This window comes from Daucus carota, chromosome 4 (genome assembly GCF_001625215.2).
Source record: "Daucus carota subsp. sativus chromosome 4, DH1 v3.0, whole genome shotgun sequence".
NCBI classification, from domain to species: Eukaryota; Viridiplantae; Streptophyta; class Magnoliopsida; order Apiales; family Apiaceae; genus Daucus; species Daucus carota.
Window position 1 is genome coordinate 10,500,546 of NC_030384.2, and position 18,598 is coordinate 10,519,143.

Genomic DNA, 18,598 nt, shown 5'->3' on the forward strand with positions numbered 1-18,598 from the left:
TCATTGATAGGAAGAAAATGGGCTGATTTTGTCAGCCTGTCTATGATGACCCATATAGCATCGTGATTCGCCTTTGTTCTAGGTAATCCAACTATGAAATCCATTGCAATATGCTCCCATTTTCATTCTGGAATCTCTCGGGGTTGTAACAATCCGCTTGATCGCTGATGTTCTGCCTTGACTCTTTGACACGTATATCATTTACTTACCCACTCTTCAATCTCTCTTTTCATATCTGGCCACCAATAATTCTCTTTCAAATATCTATACATTTTAGTGCTACCTGGGTGAATCGAATAAATGGAACTATGTGCTTCGTTCAGAACTTCATTCTTCAACTCTGGTACTGGTAGAATCCATATTCTAGAAGAAAACCTTAGAATACCTTGGTCGTCTTTCTGTGTGCATAATTCTTCCCCAACTAAGTTATTAACATCTTGATCCATCACTGCCTCTTGACATCTTTTTATCTTTTCTAGTACTTCAGGTTGGAAAGTCATTGTATAAAGTTTAGCTTCTAAGGTTTCACTTACTCTAACCTCTATCTCCATTCTTTCAAATTCTTCGTATAGTTCCTTGGGTAAGGTTAACACATTCAGTCTTTCTTTCCTACTTAAGGCATCTACTACTACATTTGCCTTCCCAGGGTGATAGTTGATGGTACAATCATAATCCTTTATCAACTCTAACCACCTTCTCTGTCTCATGTTGAGCTCCTTCTGTGTAAAGATATATTTCAAACTTTTGTGATCCATGTAGATTTCACACTTTTCTCCATATGGGTAATGTCTCCAGATCTTCAATGCAAACACTATTGCTGCCAATTCTAAATCATGTGTAGGATACTTCTGCTTGTGTGGTTTGAGTTGTTTGGATGCATATGCAATAACCTTGCCATGTTGCATCAACACACAACCTAAGCCCTTATGAGAAGCATCACTATAAATTATAAAATTCCCTTGCTCATCTGGAAGTGATAATACTGGAGCTAATACTAACCTTTTTTTTAACTCCTGGAAACTTTCTTCACACTTACAGTCCATATGAACTTCTCTTCTTTCCGAGTAAGCTTCGTCAATGGCACTGTAATCCTCGAGAAATCTTGAACAAATCTTCTATAATAGCCTGCCAGACCTAAGAAACTTATGACTTCTGTTGGTTTCTTGGCCTTTCCCAATTCATTATTGCCTCAATCTTGGAAAGATCTACTCCAATTCCTTCGTCACTGACTATATGGCCTAGAAATTGCACTTCTTGTAACCAGAACTCGCATTTTGAAAACTTAGCATATAGCTTCTCCTTTCTCAAGGTCTCTAGGGAAATTCTTAGATGGGTTGCATGATCTTCAGTTGTTTTGGAATAAATCAAAATGTCGTCTATGAACACAATCACAAACTTATCCAAATACGGTTTAAAGACTCTATTCATTAAGTCCATAAAAGCTGTGGGGGCATTGGTTAGTCCAAAAGCCATCACTAAAAACTCATAATGGCCACATCGGGTTCTAAAAGTTGTTTTGGGTATATCTTCCGGCTTAATGTTTAGTTGATGGTACCCTGATCGCAAATCAATCTTAGAAAAGTATCTTGCTCCCTTCAGTCGATCAAACAAGTCATCTATACGGGGTAATGGATACCTATTCTTGATAGTAAGTTTATTAAGTTCCCGATAATCAATACTTAACCTCATACTACCGTCCTTCTTCTTCACAAATAGTACTGGTGCTCCTCTTGGGGACACACTGGGCCTAATCACTCCTTTTTCTAGCAAATCTTGTAATTGGGCCGCCAGTTCCTTCATCTCCACTGGTGCCATCCTATACGGGGTTTTAGATACCGGTTCCGTTCCGAGTGCTAAATCTATTGCAAATTCAATTTTCCTATCTGGACGTAATCCGGGTAGCTCATCTGGGAATACATCTGGAAACTCATCTACTACAGGAATATCTTCAAGCTTTATGGGTTCTTGACTTCGATCAATCAGATGCGTTATATAAGCCTCACAACCTTGTCGTAGTAATCTCTTTGTTTGAATCATAGTCAAAAATTTCTTTACCTGTTTCTGCCCTCGGAATACTATCGTCCTCTCGTTTGGTGCCTTTGAAATCACCTTCTTATTACGACAATTTATTTGAACATTATGCTTCGATAACCAATCCATCCCTAGGATAACATCAAACTCTCCCAACTTGAAAGGTATCAAGTCGGCACAAAACTTATTCTCTAGAATCTCAACCTCACAATTTCTACAGACTTAACTAACAGGGATACGTTCCTGATTAGCAAATTCTATATTCATAACCTAATTGAGCAATCCTATAGGACAATTTAACTTATGTACAAAATCTTCAGAAAAAAACGATCTAGTAGCTCCGGAATCAATTAATACCTTGGAACATAAAGAATTCACATTAAGCGTACCTTCCACTACGTTGGCATCCTGAACTTCATCTCTCATAGTAATGTTGTAGGTTCTGGCTCTGGGAACTTCTGTAACTGCTAAAGTGGATCTCATGATCCTAAGTGTGTTATTACCCGGGGCTGGCATCTTACAATCTATTACCATGTGCCCAGGTTTCCCGCATCTAAAACATGTCACCCCAACTGTTGGATTCCTGTTGGGTTGATTCCTTACTGGTTGATCTCGGATCATTGGATTTCTCGCTGGTGGATTCTGACATTCCCTGAAATAATGCCCCTTCTTATTACACTTGTAACATACTACATTCAACCTATTGCAAACTCCTCCATGTTTCTTCCCACATGTCTGGCACTCCGGCAGTGGAGGCCTTGGCTGATTTGGCTGATTACCAATAGCTGGACGGTTACCTTGTCCACTACCACCTACATCTGGCTTCTTATAAGTGGGATTTCTCCCCTAATGAAATTTCCCTTTCTTCGGGTTGTTAAAATTTTGAAACTTCCCCTGCTGAAAATGTCCTTCATGATGCTCTGGCTTACGCTTCTTTCCCTTTTTCTCCTTTTGAGACATTTCACTTTCCGTTTCTGCTATCATTGCCTTTTGTACTACATCTGCGTAGGTATCTAATTCCAATATAGCTAGCTTTCCTCTGATCCATGCTTTCAAGCCCTGTTGGAATCTCTTAGCCCTTTTCCTATTAGTGTCTATATAGGTTGGGACAAACCTTGCCAACTCAGCAAACGTTCTCTCACACTCAGCTACTGACATCATGTCTCCTTGCTTCAATTCTAAAAACTATAACTCCATTCGATCCTGGAGAAACTGAGGAAAATACTTCTCGAGGAACAACTCCTTAAATCTATCCCATGTAACATTCCATGTCTCTTCCATTGCTCTAACTAATTCCCACCAATAAGTAGCTTCATCCTTCAGATAATAACTAGCAAACTCAGTCTTTTGCTCTTCTCTTACCTTTACTAATACAAACGCTTTCTCAATTTCTTTCAACCATACCCTAGCTTCAATAGGGTCTGCCGAACCTTTAAACTCTGGAGGATTGACAGACTGCAAGTTTTGGAAAGTAACCTGGGGAGTAGCCTGTCTTTTCTGTTGCAGAGTTAGGTTGGCAGTCTGTTGTGCCAAGATCTGAAGAATCTGGGCCATTGTAGATTCTAGATTGTTGTTATTGTTGTTGTCATTAGGGTTGGTTGCGCGGGATTGTCTTCTAGGAGGCATGGCTCTGTAAAGAGACATGCAGTTTATTTAACCTTCAAGACTTTTAACAATTGATTTTAAGAAAATAAGATATTTCTTTTTTTTTTTGAAAACATTTTTAATCATTTACTTAAATAAATCGCATGCTTCCTTACAGAACAAAGCAATGATGAAGGAAACAGGGTACAATGATATCACAGGGTTTATATGAAGTGCAGTATGTAAAGTAAGTAAAATAGGTGCACTAAAGTAAAGAACAATATGGAAAAGGAAAGGTTCTTATATATATATATATATATATATATATATGAAAAATTGGAGGCCCATAAGCGCAAGCGCTTTATCAAAAGTAAAACACAACAACAACCCTACACACTGGTCAGCACATCTAGTCTATACAAGGTCAAAATCGGCTGACACTACACTACCACCACACACTACACACTACACACTAATGTACATGGTACCTTCACTCTACAACTACTATCATCTAGCTCCAGGGAAAAGTAGGACCTCCAAGTGTGTCCAACTCTCCCATCATCCACATAGCCCAGTCTGCAAGGTCGTCCTGACCCTCAATCACTGTATTAAGCTTCGCCATTACGATCATCCTAAAATCCACGATCTTCTGCCTCAGCTTTCGCTCAGCTCTACTAGGGTCCATCATCAGTATGATACGCTCCAGCTCTCTGACCTTCCCAAGTAGGTACCGACAGTCCATCCTCATCGCCTCAAACTTATGATATGGAACAGGGTGTGGTGCAGCACGGAAAGAAGTGTAGATAGAAGAATCTCGGGTGGAACTAGGTGTGCTCAGTGGGGGTCCACGTATGAGAGGCCTAGAATGAGAGGTCGAGGGTATATCTCTGGGAGGAACCAATACTGCTGCAACCAACACATCCTCTAAAGGGGGTGAAACATGAGGGTGGGGCTCAGGTCTATGAGGAGGTGGGGGTCCGTTCGCTGTAGTCTCTGAATGCTGGGGACATGGAGGAATAATGGGATCTGACATTGTGAATATCTGTAAATCAATAGAACAAAACATATATAAGAATCCCTGATAGCACAAGAGCCCACTTTTCACTAATACTTACCTCTGAACGTCATATCTACCTATCACTCATTTCTAATCTTAATCCCTTTACCCAAACCTGACAATCTATGCTTGTTTCATTAACTCATAACTTGTAGCTCTGATACCAACATGTGACACCCTCCAGGTCCGGGTCATAGACTTGGAGTCACGCCACAATATAAACCTGTAAACAATAATAATATATGCAATGACCCTAAACATCCACGGATCGCTCCTGGTTATAGTATGAAACAAGCCACAACTCAACTTATATTACAATACCACGAATCCCAATCATTATCTTACAACTTAAAAATACAACGTTGAGTGCTTACACACAATTGTAACTCAAAAGGTCACACTTTTCACAACAACAGTAGACTTCCAGCTGAATTCTCCAACACTCATCCGAAGATTCTGGCCTGGTGACAAGGGTCCTCGCTACCAGTAATCTCTTTCTTCACTGGAAAAGAACACAAAGATTCGCAAGAGTGAGCTTACAAGCTCAGCAAGTAATATAACAATAAACTGAAGATCAACATTTATCAATAAGAATGAATCAAGACATCAAGTTTCCTTTTAAACCATGATTAGAATTGGATATTCAGATTTTCATTTAAAAACCAAGGTTAGACTGCTGATCAGTCACTCACTAACCCCGAGCAAGGTCCATACCAAGCTCTATCACTAGATCCAAGGCACACATTGTCCTAATGACCATGAATCTGGTCTGACCACGAATCTGGTCCACATTTAGAAAACCATCCAATTCTTTAACAATATAACAAAATCAACAATATCACAATGATTCAGAATCAGTACCATTAGAACAGAATCATTATCATCAGAACAGAATCATTATAATCAAATCAAAGTCATTATGACCAGTGGTGCAACACTTGTCAAAATAAGAAAGCAATTCGGAAGTAGGTTCAAGTACAACCAAAGTATGCTTGAAGAATGGCTTGATATTGACAGAAGGATCAAGTATATGATAAGAATGGCATGGTGTTTATAAGAGAGTCAAATGTAGGTGAAAATGTCTTGAGGTTTCACATATGTTTACTTTGTAAGGTTTTCAAGTGTTAGGGTATGTATGTGTGAACATTCTTTAAGAGTTCTATTTAGGTGTTTCATATGACATTGTATAACCTGGTGAAGTATTGTAGCATATAGGCTTGTACTGTTTGATGATTCAAGGATGGAAGAATATCAAAGTAAATGGTTTGTGTTTCAAGTCTCAAAGAAATGGGTACAAATCCAATTGAAATCAAAATCAAGGTTTAGCTTGTAATTCAAGTGTTGAAAGAATTGAATAAGGCTTATCAACAATCAGGATCAATAGCACAATATATCAACAGATGTACTTCCATGTCTATCCAGAACAATAGCATTCTATACAGAAGGGTAATTCAGAGAGTATACAGAAGAATAAGTTGAGATTAGAACACTTGTCTTATCTCGGCGATTTACTTCTCTATAGCTTTAACTTAACAGAATCACTCCGACACTATTTGCTTTCCCTTTCTAAGCATGTCCTTCTCTGATAATCACAATATTCATCTATCAATGCTCAATCTCATATCATTCTATTCATTTCACAACCAAACGAGTTCCTATCTACCCTTCGTTTCACTTAAATTCGATTTACGGATCAAAAGATATGATTCAAACAGTCATACAACGTTCACATAAGCATTTAACACACCAATCAAGTAACACATAGCACATAACACGTAAGATACTCGATAAAATAACTTTCCAGAAAAGGTTCGGGGTCAAAACTATTTTTCTGGCATTTATTAAGAATTTTCAAATATTTTTCGGAATTAAAATAGATAAAAGAATCATTTTACAAATAAACAATAATATCTGAATGCTCGAAATCGGGTTCGAAATCATTTGAAATCAATTAAAAAACCTTGAACATATTTTAGAAAAATATTTCAAAGATCAAAACTATTTTTCGGGATTTTTAAATCAATTAAAACAATTAAATCTAATTAATAAATCAATTAAAATCAATTGATAAATAATTAAAACAATTAATCAATTAATAATTAAATTAATTGACTAATTATAATAATTAATTACTAATTAAAATTAATTAATAAATTAAATTAGATTTGTTTTTGAATAAAGAAGTAATTAAAAACTATTTATGAAAATAAATAAACAATTTCCGAAATTAAAATAATTAATACAAAACTGTTTTGAAAGTATTAAAACCTCAGGGTTTTGCACCAAAAGGTGCAGATCTGTAGTTCTACACCCCAGGAACATAAATACATGGATAAAAATAGTAACCCATGCGTAAAGAAGCCGCAGAATCGATTCAAAATTTCCGCCGCCGGCAGAACCTTCTCATTTTCGGCGAACGTGAAAACATATGCCCACACAACAATCAAACATATAATTTGACTCTACTCGACCTCCTGGACAATCTTGTGGCTTCAAAATCAACTTCATACTCAATAAATAAGAAACGCTCAAATTGAATTAAAAACGTTCATCGCGTTCAAGAACCCTAAAACTGAAATTCAAAGATTAACCCTAATTTTAAGCATGTTATTGGACTCCAAATCACACATATAATATACCAAAATGACCAGGAGCAGATTATCTACGACATAGAAGCATCAAAACACATAAACAGCTTCAAAATCAAAAAGTCCTAATTTAAACCCTAATAATTCGAATTTTAAAACTCAAATTACTTCCCACTTGTTAATCTATTGCTGTTTCTGATTGCAGATATGGGTTCTACTCCTCGATACCTTCGATTTGACTACTCAAACACTTGATTCCGAGCTCGATAACGCCTTGAAACCTTCGATTGAACTTCAAGAACACGAAGAACGAATTACCAGTTTCTCTTGATTCTCGTGTATTGAAAGGATAATTATGAAAATTGAAATACTAATTAGCCTATTTATAATTACGAATAACTGGCCCCCTTTGGATCATATCAAATATAAAAATATACTTCTTAATCATTAAGTATTAATAAAACTGATCCATTCGGGACCGACTTTGAAGATAATTATCAAACACACACATTTCGATAAAGTTTTGGGGCTCGGAGCTTTGATTGCCACGAAGTACGAGAAATATAATATTTTAGTCAAAATATCCCGGGTATTGAAAATATCCGGCGTACACGTTTATCGAGACGTCCAAATAATAATAAAATAATCATAAATTTGTATCGGAAAACTTTTACGTAAATCCGTACACAAGATCGAAGAAGTTAAAACACGAAAGTTGTTCAGAATGTCCCAAATAGCAAAACGGCGGAATTTTCCCGGAATCCCCCTGGGTTAAAATACTAAATACATTATTTTTAAAATAATTAATAATTAAATTATAATATAATTAAATCCTTAAATAAAATATCAAATCATATAACAACAGATAAATTTCCAAGAAAATACCTAAATATTCCATATTTTGTTTTGAGTATATAAAAATTTGGAATCCACAAATCATAGCACATATCAGCAGTCATTCAATATGTCAATCAACATATAATTTATCAATAATTCATATAATATTCATAAAACATTCATATATTGACATAAACAGATACATGTCGAATTCCCGGATATTATAGTGTATAGGATCTGATACGGTATATTGATATTAACCGCTCTGATACCAATTGTTAGGTCCGGATCGATTGTAGAAGGGGGGAGTGACTACAATAGTTACAAAATAAGCGCGGCGGAATAATCTGATTTGTATTTAACTTAATTTTTAATTAATTAATATAACATTGTGAAAGTCGCTACATAATTAATAAGGTTAGGTTTTAATGTCCCCTAAAGTTCATAGAATAAATTTGACAGGATGTATTCTAACTTAGTGGTTAAAACAACCGAGTGATCAAAGCACTGAAAACTGTGGATATAACAACAACAAGTTTCGCACAACTTGAAAGTTTTACAATGCAATGAATGAATTACAAATGAAGTGGAAGGCCATATTTATAGGCAAACCAATGGAACTAGGCAAGACAATTGTAGGCAAGACGATTAAAATGGTAGGCAAGACAATCTAGCCAATTGTCTTTGCCAAAACAAGCTTGGCAAGACAATCTAAGGCATTGTCTAACTCGGCAAGAAAATCTGAGGGATTGTGTGATGCCCTCCAAACCAGGGGTCTCGATTGGGTTCTTCCGACCTGTGCGGGAAGATTAAACCTGAACAACTGGGGATGGTTAAGTGGAACCCACTTTCTGGCAGTAAGACGCATTCTCAGCATAATTAGGTCCCGCTGAAAGATTAGCATAGCAACAACAAAGCAAGAATGAGAAATTAGAAGGCTCAACAATATATATAAAATGCTTAACTGTAAAGCATTAATTTTATATAATCAACACTTTTGATAATAACATTAGTTATTAAAATTTACTGATAATTAATCAGTTTTGAGATTGGAATCCACAACCGACGGGTGCACTATCACAACTGATCAGACCATGTGATAGCATTGGATCATACCTCTTAGAAGTATATCCGTTACGATAGGTACCAAACATAAGGCAACACATTGGCCTTTGGCAGAGGTATTATAATGTTTCATATAATACGTATATAGCCCTCACTGGACCGCCGTCACGGTCTCTTACGCATTCATCCAATCAAAATCTTTTTCTTTCAAGGGGTCGAATCAATCGACTTCCTTATTCAATTACTCTCCATGTCACATGGTCCAGAGTATCTCCCAAATAATGGCAACACAACTAGAATAAGTAGTTATTTGCTAATCATGAATTAAAATGTATACCGTATGGAGTATATCTTGATAGAATATGTTGAATTATCTATCTAAAATGAATCGAGAATTCTAGTAGAATGATTACTAGAATGTAGTGAATTCAATCATTGGAATGTATTGAATTCAATCATTATTTGAGTATCTGTATGGTTGATAAGTGGATTTTATATCCACTTGGAAGCCTTTGTTTTGACTTAAATGGATGATTTGGCCTCAAGCTTTTGATGTTTTTGATATATATTAGTGTTGTTTTGTGAAGGTTTCTTGGAAGGAGGACAAAGAGGAGATTCATAGATTTCATTGGAAAAAAACGACGAAGCAATCGGATGCGCGAGTCAAAAGTTATGGACAAAGAAGCATTGGCTGCGCGGGCTGCTTAGTTGGCGCACCCGCGCCACCGTTGGCGCACCCGCCCCACTGGCGCACCCGCGCCACTATGGCGCACCCGCCCCACCGTCTGTGCGTGATTTCAGGCCTGTTTTGCCCATTTTTGATCCGTTTGAAGGCCCGTTCGTTGGGAAAGTGAAAGGAAGGCTTGGGGGACCTAAGACATAACCTGGAAACATTCCAAGGAGCATGTGACGGCTAGGGAGAAGATCAAGATCGAGACTCATAGTTTTTCTTATGTCTTCTTCCAATTAGGCGATACTTTGGATGCTCGATTCGGATTTGTTTCGAAACTCTTGGTTTACTCTTTTGATATTGTCTAAACTATTCGGTACCATGTTTACTCTTATTCCCATGATGATGAGTGGTTCGATTATGAACTAATCTTTATCGTGGGATTCTAGCGGATTTATATATGGATTTCAGTAGTTGATTTGCCTTAATTATTTGTGTGATGAATGTTTGATTTCTTCGTATTGGTTGTGCTTATTCTTCTTAGATGCATAGCTAACATCTAAGTTGTGTGTTAATCTTTATTGAAGCGACAGTGGATATATTAATTTAGAACTTGCCATGCGAACATAGGATTATGTATTCGATATACATGATTAGTGGTGTGATTTTAACCTTCTTGCATCGCTCTATGTAATCTTGATAGATAACTTGTTCTTCAACCGTTATGTTTTCAAATTCTATAGACATATAGGGTCTAAGCATAATTGGTGTCTGTTTACCTTCTACCTTAATTGTGGATGTGTAGCAGTATGGTGCACGTATAACGACAGTTAGCGTGTATCAGTTTCGTGTTATCTGATTTGTTATCAACCATCACATATCGATAAGGCATAACTCTGAAGGAAGTATATAATGAAGTTAGAATCCCATGTTTATTCTCCATATTAATTCGATTTTAATTCTCTAATTTATAATTCGACTTAATTAGTTGATTTAGATAAAACCAACCAAATTGTTATATGTCCAAGCATTGAATAATAATCCTACATTGGTGCATAAGTGAATATTTCCGAATACAACAGTCTCTGTGGGAATGAACTAAATTTGATTCTATACTACTTGTGACCACGTACGCTTGCGTGATTTTGTGTGAACAAGCTTTTGGCACCGATGGCGGGGACTCGGTGTTATATTTTAGTTTATGTGCTTGTCATCAGTGGTCGTTAAAGTTCAGTGACTTGGATTCTTTTCTCACTTTTATATCGTTTGTGTGTGTTTCAGGTACTTGAGTGACGTGTATGCGAACACGTTTTCAGGCCCGTAAAGAAGCATTGGCAAAAGCAGAACGATATTGAGTACTACAATGGGTGATCGACCACCAATCGCGAATGATACTAAGGCTCTTTAGGCTTTCTCTGAGCCTAAAATCACTGATATTCAGTCGAGCATTGTCAGGCCAGCGATCGAGGCCAACACTTTTGAGATCAAACCGAGCACTATTCAGATGGTACAGAACTCAGTGTAGTTTAGGGGTTCTCCGACAGAGGATCCTAATATGCATATTCGGGATTTCATTGAGATCTGCGACACTTTCAAGTTCAATGGTGTTACTGACGAAGCCATCAAATTGAGGCTGTTCCCATTCTCCCTGAGGGATAAAGCTAAGGGATGGTTACATTCTCTTCCGGCAGGATCTATTACGACATGGGACGACCTGGCTCAGAAATTTCTTACTAAGTTCTTCCCTATGGCCAAAACAGCTTCAATCAGGAATGCTATTACTCAATTCTCTCAGCTGTCTGGTGAAACTTTATGTGAAGCGTGCGAACGCTACAAGGAGATGCTTCGAAAGTGCCCACATCATGGGATTCCTGATTGGATGGTTATCAATTGCTTCTATAATGGCTTGGGTCCTAAATCGAGGCCAATGCTCGATGCAGCATCAGGTGGAGCTCTATGGGCTAAGAGCTATGATGAGGCTTATGAGTTGATCGAGATGATGGCTGGGAATGAATATCAAAATCCTACTCAGCGTCTTCATCAGGGCAAAACATCAGGAATTCTAGATGTTGATGCTACTACAACTTTGACTGCTCAGCTTAAGGCTCTTACTATGAAGGCGGATTCTTTGGCAAATCTAGGAAATCAGCAGCCACCTTCAGTTTGCGAGCTTTGTGCTGGTGCACATTCTTCTTATCAATATGCTATATCTAGTGAATCCGTTCAGTTTGTGAGCAACTTCTAGAGGTCTCAACAACCAGCTCTTGCCACTTATCATCCCAATAATTCGAATCATCCGAATTTCAGCTGGAGCAACAATTAGAACTTCAGGCCACAACCGCAACAACAGTTTCAGCAGCAAGGAGCTAGACCTTTCAATCCTTCTGGTTTTCATCAACAAATTGCACCGAAGCAGCAATTCTATCCATCCGGATTCCAGCAACAAAATCATGGGGTGCCTGGACAGTCTTCCAATGAAAGATCTGAATGGGAAGAGATGAAACTAATGAATAAAAGCCAAGCGGTGTCAATCAAAACTTTGGAGAACCATATTGGGCAGATTGCTAACGCGTTGATTAACAGACCACAAGGAACTTTTCCTAGTGATACTGAGGCCAATCCGGGCAGGAAGGAAGTGAAGGAACAGGTACAGGCTGTTACCTTGAGGTCCGGAAAGGTTATGAAGGATAAAGATTCTGCAACAGAGCATGAAAAGGATGAGAGTGATTAACAAGTTGAAACACCCGTACTCTCATCTAAGTCTGATAGTGGAAAAACTGTTATTGACGCTGACATGAAAGAAATCAACGAGGAAGCAAGCAAGGAATCAGCAGAGAAGTCTAGTCCAAAAGCTGATATTGGGGTCAAGCAAGTATATCCACCTCCCCCTTTTCCGAAGAGACTTCAGAAGCATAAGCTCGACAAGCAATTCACCAAATTTCTAGAGGTTTTCAAGAAATTACAAATCAACATACCTTTTGCGGAGGCTCTAGAACAAATGCCGAGTTATGCTAAATTTATGAAAGGTATTCTATCTCGTAAGCTGAAGCTTGAGGACTTGGAGACCGTTGCTCTAACAGAAGAGTGCAGTGCGGTACGACAGCAGAAATTACCTCCGAAACTCAAGGATCCGGGGAGTTTCACAATACCGTGTGCCATTGGACCATTGTCATTCGACAAGTGTTTATGTGACTTGGGAGCTAGCATTAATCTGATGCCATTATCTGTCTTCAAGAAACTTGGTTTGCCCGAGCCGAAACCTACAAAGATGTACTTACAACTGGCTGATCGGTCAATCACATACCCGAGTGGTATAGTGGAAGATGTCTTGGTTAAGGTGGATAAGCTCATCTTCCCTGCGGATTTTGTCGTCCTAGACTTTGAGGAGGATAAGAAGATTCCCATTATCTTGGGAAGGCCATTCTTAGCTACAGGCCAAACTTTGATCGATGTGCAAAAAGGAGAGCTTACAATGAGAGTTCAAGAGCAGAGTGTCACTTTTAAAGTGTTCAACGCAATGAAATTTCCAACTGATGAAGAAGAATGCTTTAAGGTGGAGCCAATAGAAGCTGTAGCTCATTCAAAAATTGACCAAAGGCTGAAAAATGACATCTTGGAAAGGTTTCTAACAGGTGAAGCTGAATTCGGAGCTGAAGAGGAAGCAGAGAAACTTCAGTTCTTGAATGCATCCCCATGGAAAAGGAGGTTCGATATGCCATTCGAGTCTCGTGGATTAGTAGAGTTTAAAAATTTTCAGGAGCATCTTAAATCATCTATTGAAGAAGCTCCCAATCTCGAACTCCAACTACCACCGGATCTCTCAAGTGATGTGCAATTTAGAAGGTTGTCATGGCGCATAGATGACATGCATGACATTCACCGCCGTTTTGCAAAGGATTTGACTCAGGCTCTTGGGAGTGCTTTTCGAGCCATTGGTGTTGAGGTTGATTGGCCAGTGTTTGGAGATGGCATGGTATATTCACCACCTGATCCTCCACCCGAGGAGGGTGATCCTCCCGACTTCTAGGTACATTCTATCCTTATTATCACCTTCAATGAGGACATTGAAGATTTTAAGTTAGGGGGTGGTAATCTAAGGATTAGTAGTAGTGTGTGTTCATATAGGTTGCATGATGCATTTAGTTTAGCATGTTATCTCATATAGTTGCATATTAGTATGTGTTTTTCTTATATATATGCCTGTGTTTAGTATGTGTTAGTAGTTTCATATAGTTGCATTTGCATGAATCTGGAAGTTGTGTTCCAAGTTGATGTCCTATGATGATTTTATGTGCATAATTTCTTGGCTAGTAGTCTTGATCATATATGATGCCTTGTACTTGGAAACTGCTTGTGTGGAAATTGTAATTACACTTATGCTCAAGAGATAAGATTTAGACTAACTCATTTCTTGAGTCCTCGCGTTGAGTCGGGCGTAGAATTTGGATTATTCCCTTTTTGAACATTAGAATGTGAAAATCTTAAGTTTGGGGGGTTAAGGGATGAATATGCCTTTCTAAAAAAAAATGAACAAGAAAAAAAAGAGAATAAAAATTATCAGGTACTCCTTTGAAATCAATGGGTAAAATGCAATGTCAAGTGAAAGGGACGATCCATGTACTTGTGCTGGTATTAAGTGCAAATGTATTAGAATAAGCCAATTCTTGGTGACTTTTCACAACCCTTGATTACTGGAGAATTACTTGATTAAAAAAAAGAAAGAGGAATAAGCGAAGTCGAATGGCGGTCGTGACTCACTTACACTGAGAAGCGTCCCAACCTTAGACTTAGCAAGAAAAAAAGAAAAAAAATTAGAAAAAATAGGAGAGGCATAGGAATTCTTTGGTGACCCTAAATTGTATTTGACTCTTTAGTAAAGAAGCGTTTAAGCTTGATTCTGATTAACGGCTCATAGTGAGGACTCTGTTAAAGTTTGTTGGTCTTTGTTTTGTTTCACTAGAGAGCATGCTAGCACACACGATGCACTTCACACTTGTAGTGGAAGAGAACATGGATAATATAGGAAAGAGATGATTGCCGAGAATGTTGCATATTCTGAGGATTCTATTTTAACAAGGATTACACTTCATTATTCGGTTAGATGTAGGCATTTAGTTGCATTCATGCATTTCATTAGTAGCATTTTTGCGTGTGTCTATGCTTGAGGACAAGCATCGGTTTAAGTTTGGGGGTGTGATAAATGGATTTTATATCCACTTGGAAGCCTTTGTTTTGACTTAAATGGACGATTTGGCCTCAAGCTTTTGATGTTTTTAATATATTTTAGTGTTGTTTTGTGAAGGTTTCTTGGAAGGAGGACAAAGAGGAGATTCATAGCTTTTATTGAAAAAAAACGGCGAAGCAATCGGATGCGCGAGTCAAAAGTTATGGACAAACAAGCATTGGCTGCGTAGGATGCTGAGTTGGGGCACCCGCGCCACCGTTGGCGCACCCGCGCCACCGTTGGCGCACCCGCCCCACTGGCGCACCCGCGCCAAACCATCAGGGAAAATTCTGTCCTTGCCGCACACCCGCCCCACTGTGGCGCACCCGCGCCACTGTGGCGCACCCGCGCCACTGTGGCGCACCCGCCCCACCGTCTGTGCGCGATTCCAGGCCCGTTTTGCCCATTTTTGATCCGTTTGAAGGCCCGTTCGTTGAGAAAGTTAAAGGAAGGCTTGGGGGACCTAACACATAACCTGGAAACATTCCAAGGAGCATGTGACGGCTAGGGAGAAGATCAAGATCGAGACTCATAGTTTTTCTTTTGTCTTCTTCCAATTAGGCGATACTTTGGATGCTCGATTCGGATTTGTTTCGAAACTCTTGTTTTAATCTTTTGATATTGTCTAAACTATTCAGTACCATGTTTACTCTTATTCCCATGATGATGAGTGGTTCGATTATGAACTAATCTTTATCGTGGGATTCTAGCGGATTTATATATGGATTTCAGTAGTTGATTTGCCTTAATTATTTGTGTGATGAATGTTTGATTTCTTCGTATTGGTTGTGCTTATTCTTCTTAGATGCGTAGCTAACATCTAAGTTGTGTGTTAATCTTTATTGAAGCGACAGTGGATATATTGATTTAGAACTTGCCATGCGAACATAGGATTATGTATTCGATATACATGATTAGTGGTGTGATTTTAACCTTCTTGCATCGCCCTATGTAATTTTGATAGATAACTTGTTCTTCAACCGTTATGTTTTCAAATTCTATAGACATATAGGGTCTAAGCATAATCGGTGTCCGTTTACCTTCTATCTTAATTGTGGATGTGTAGCAGTATGGTGCACGTATAATGACAGTTAGCGTGTATCAGTTTCGTGTTATCTGATTTGTTATCAACCATCACATATCGATAAGGCATAACTGTGAAGGAAGTATATAATGAAGTTAGAATCTCATGTTTTATTCTCCATAGTAATTCGATTTTAATTCTCTTAGTTATAATTTGACTTACTTAGTTAATTTAGATAAAACCAACCAAATTGTTATTTGTCCAAGCATTGAATAATAATCATAGATTGGTGCATAAGTGCATATTTCTGAATACACCAGTCTCTGTAGGAACGAACTGAATTTGATTCTATACTACTTATGACCACGTACGCTTGCGAGATTTTGTGTGAACAATGGTGTATCTTATAATGGAATACAGAACAATAATTAGATTCCAAGCATATGATATACTCTGATTTGAAATAAAGAATATGATAATAATTGCATTGGCAATAATTAAAAGTTGTGGGATAGAATCACTTGCCTTTTTGCTGTACTTTAACTGGTATTCGCTTTAGAACTTGGAGTCACTATCAACTCTTGTATCTATAAATCAAAATATTTATTCAACAACTCGGGTCAACTCAAGTGACGTAATCACACATCTCGTATTTAATAAAAACTACCCAATCGTTTATACTAATCATGTTATTGATGTCTAAACAAGTAGCAGATAAGCCACGTATCATATAACCAAGTATTTCATATAAGATATGATTCATGTTATCACGTATCAATTCTCGGATATAATTAAATTAGTTATCTATTTTGGATCCAATTAAAATCGAATATCAAAATGCTAAAGATTCGGACATCATGTCTCTAGATATAGGCTAGTCCAATGGTCATCAACAACTTAACAACTCAACATCAGTATTCGTCCAAGAATTAGTCTATATGTCGATAAGCATGCAACTTGGGTTTTAAGAGAGATGCATCCGAAGATAGTATATTACAATTGTGATCACTTCCAGATTTCAAATATTATTAATCGTGACAATTTTATAATCAATAGAAACACCCAATTTAATATAATCTTCATATTTAAAGAGCATGTTTCGGAGTTTAAACAATCTCACAATAATTGCTAAACTATGTTGATAAATTATAGTCCGGAATTGGTCCAACTATAACCATGTATCAATATTACTAATAATACAATCAGCACACCATATAATATCAAAATAATTATTAATTCTATTAATATTATTAATATTATTATTATCGTTAAATAAATAACAATAATAATAATGTTAATAATAAAAATGAAATTAATGTTTTATTTCTCTTTTTCCCCGAAATCAAACTCTGTAACACCGCCGGCTCACTAGCTTCACCTGTCGGATTCCGGCCACCTGCCGCCCGGACAGTCGCCCTCCGGCCAACCCCTCTCCCTCCCTCCCTCCCTCCCTCCCTCCCTCTCTCTCTCTCTCCTGCGCTGCTCCCTCCCTCTCTCTCTCTCTCCTGCGCTGCTCCTCCCAGCGGCGGCGCCGCTCTACTACAGTGCTGCTCTGCCCCTCCGGTATCACACCCGACCTTCAACACTTGGCTCCGGCGAAACCAATCACCACCACGACTCAATCAGTTTCTCCGATCGAACTTAATCGAACCCAAACAACCAGCCACGGCTTCGGCTCGTCACGGCATCGGACTCCACCGACTCGCGGTGGCGTCGCCGACGATTGGCCGTCGTCCTCGCTACTCCGGCCCATTCTCTGCCTTCAGGCGGCCCCACCTCTTCCGGCTTCAAAACCCTGCCTCACCAACAAGCCACCACACAATACATACGCAAACAACTAAATTCGCAAGCAACAATTAGGAATATATATGAATTGACAACTCCCATGACTATTACCTGTAACTGATCTCTGATATATGCTCGAGATTACCAAGACTTTCAAACCCTAGCCTCTGTAATACACCGCATCTTCTCTCTTTTAGTACTCTGTATATGGGTGTTTATCTCTTCAGTAATAGTTATCCTATTTGACTGGCTAAACTACACTACGTGTTTGTTTCTCTTGTGTTTTCTTTTTGAGCTGATCTGATACGTGGCTGTTCTTTATACATTCTAATTAGTAAACACACGTAGCGGCCAACAAGATACACCTACTTATTACCACATTTTATTAATAAAAACAAAAAGGCTACATTTTAACAATAATATAAATACGGGGTCCGAAAATGTTTTCGAAACATCTAAAAAGAAACACCCAAAAATCCTAAAGTTTCTAAATCGAATAAATCCGTGAAAAGTTTTATTTCTGAATACTTTTAAATATTTAAATTTAAATTGTCCGAATAATTTTAAAAGTGCAATTAATTAAAATAATTATCTACGAGATTTATAAATATTTTTAAATGAGTTAAAACATAAAAATACCAAAATTGAAATATTCTGGTAATTTTAATTGGACAATATTTTGTCATATAATTAAACACGGATTTTTAATATTTTTAAATCAAAGGGCAACTCT

At 37.9% G+C, this 18,598-nt stretch overlaps 1 protein-coding gene and 1 non-coding gene across 2 annotated transcripts; both read right to left on the reverse strand.

Moving 5' to 3' along the window:
- Positions 1–3,216: 3,216 nt before the first annotated feature.
- On the reverse strand, positions 3,217–3,585 carry LOC108203273 (uncharacterized). Its single transcript, XM_017372059.2, has one exon. The coding sequence runs from the start codon at positions 3,583–3,585 to the stop codon at positions 3,217–3,219; it is 369 nt and encodes a 122-aa protein (XP_017227548.2).
- Positions 3,586–11,596: 8,011 nt separating this feature from the next.
- LOC135152545 (small nucleolar RNA R71) lies at positions 11,597–11,701 on the reverse strand. Its single transcript, XR_010291720.1, has one exon. It is a non-coding gene; the product is annotated as a small nucleolar RNA R71 (small nucleolar RNA).
- Positions 11,702–18,598: the final 6,897 nt, after the last annotated feature.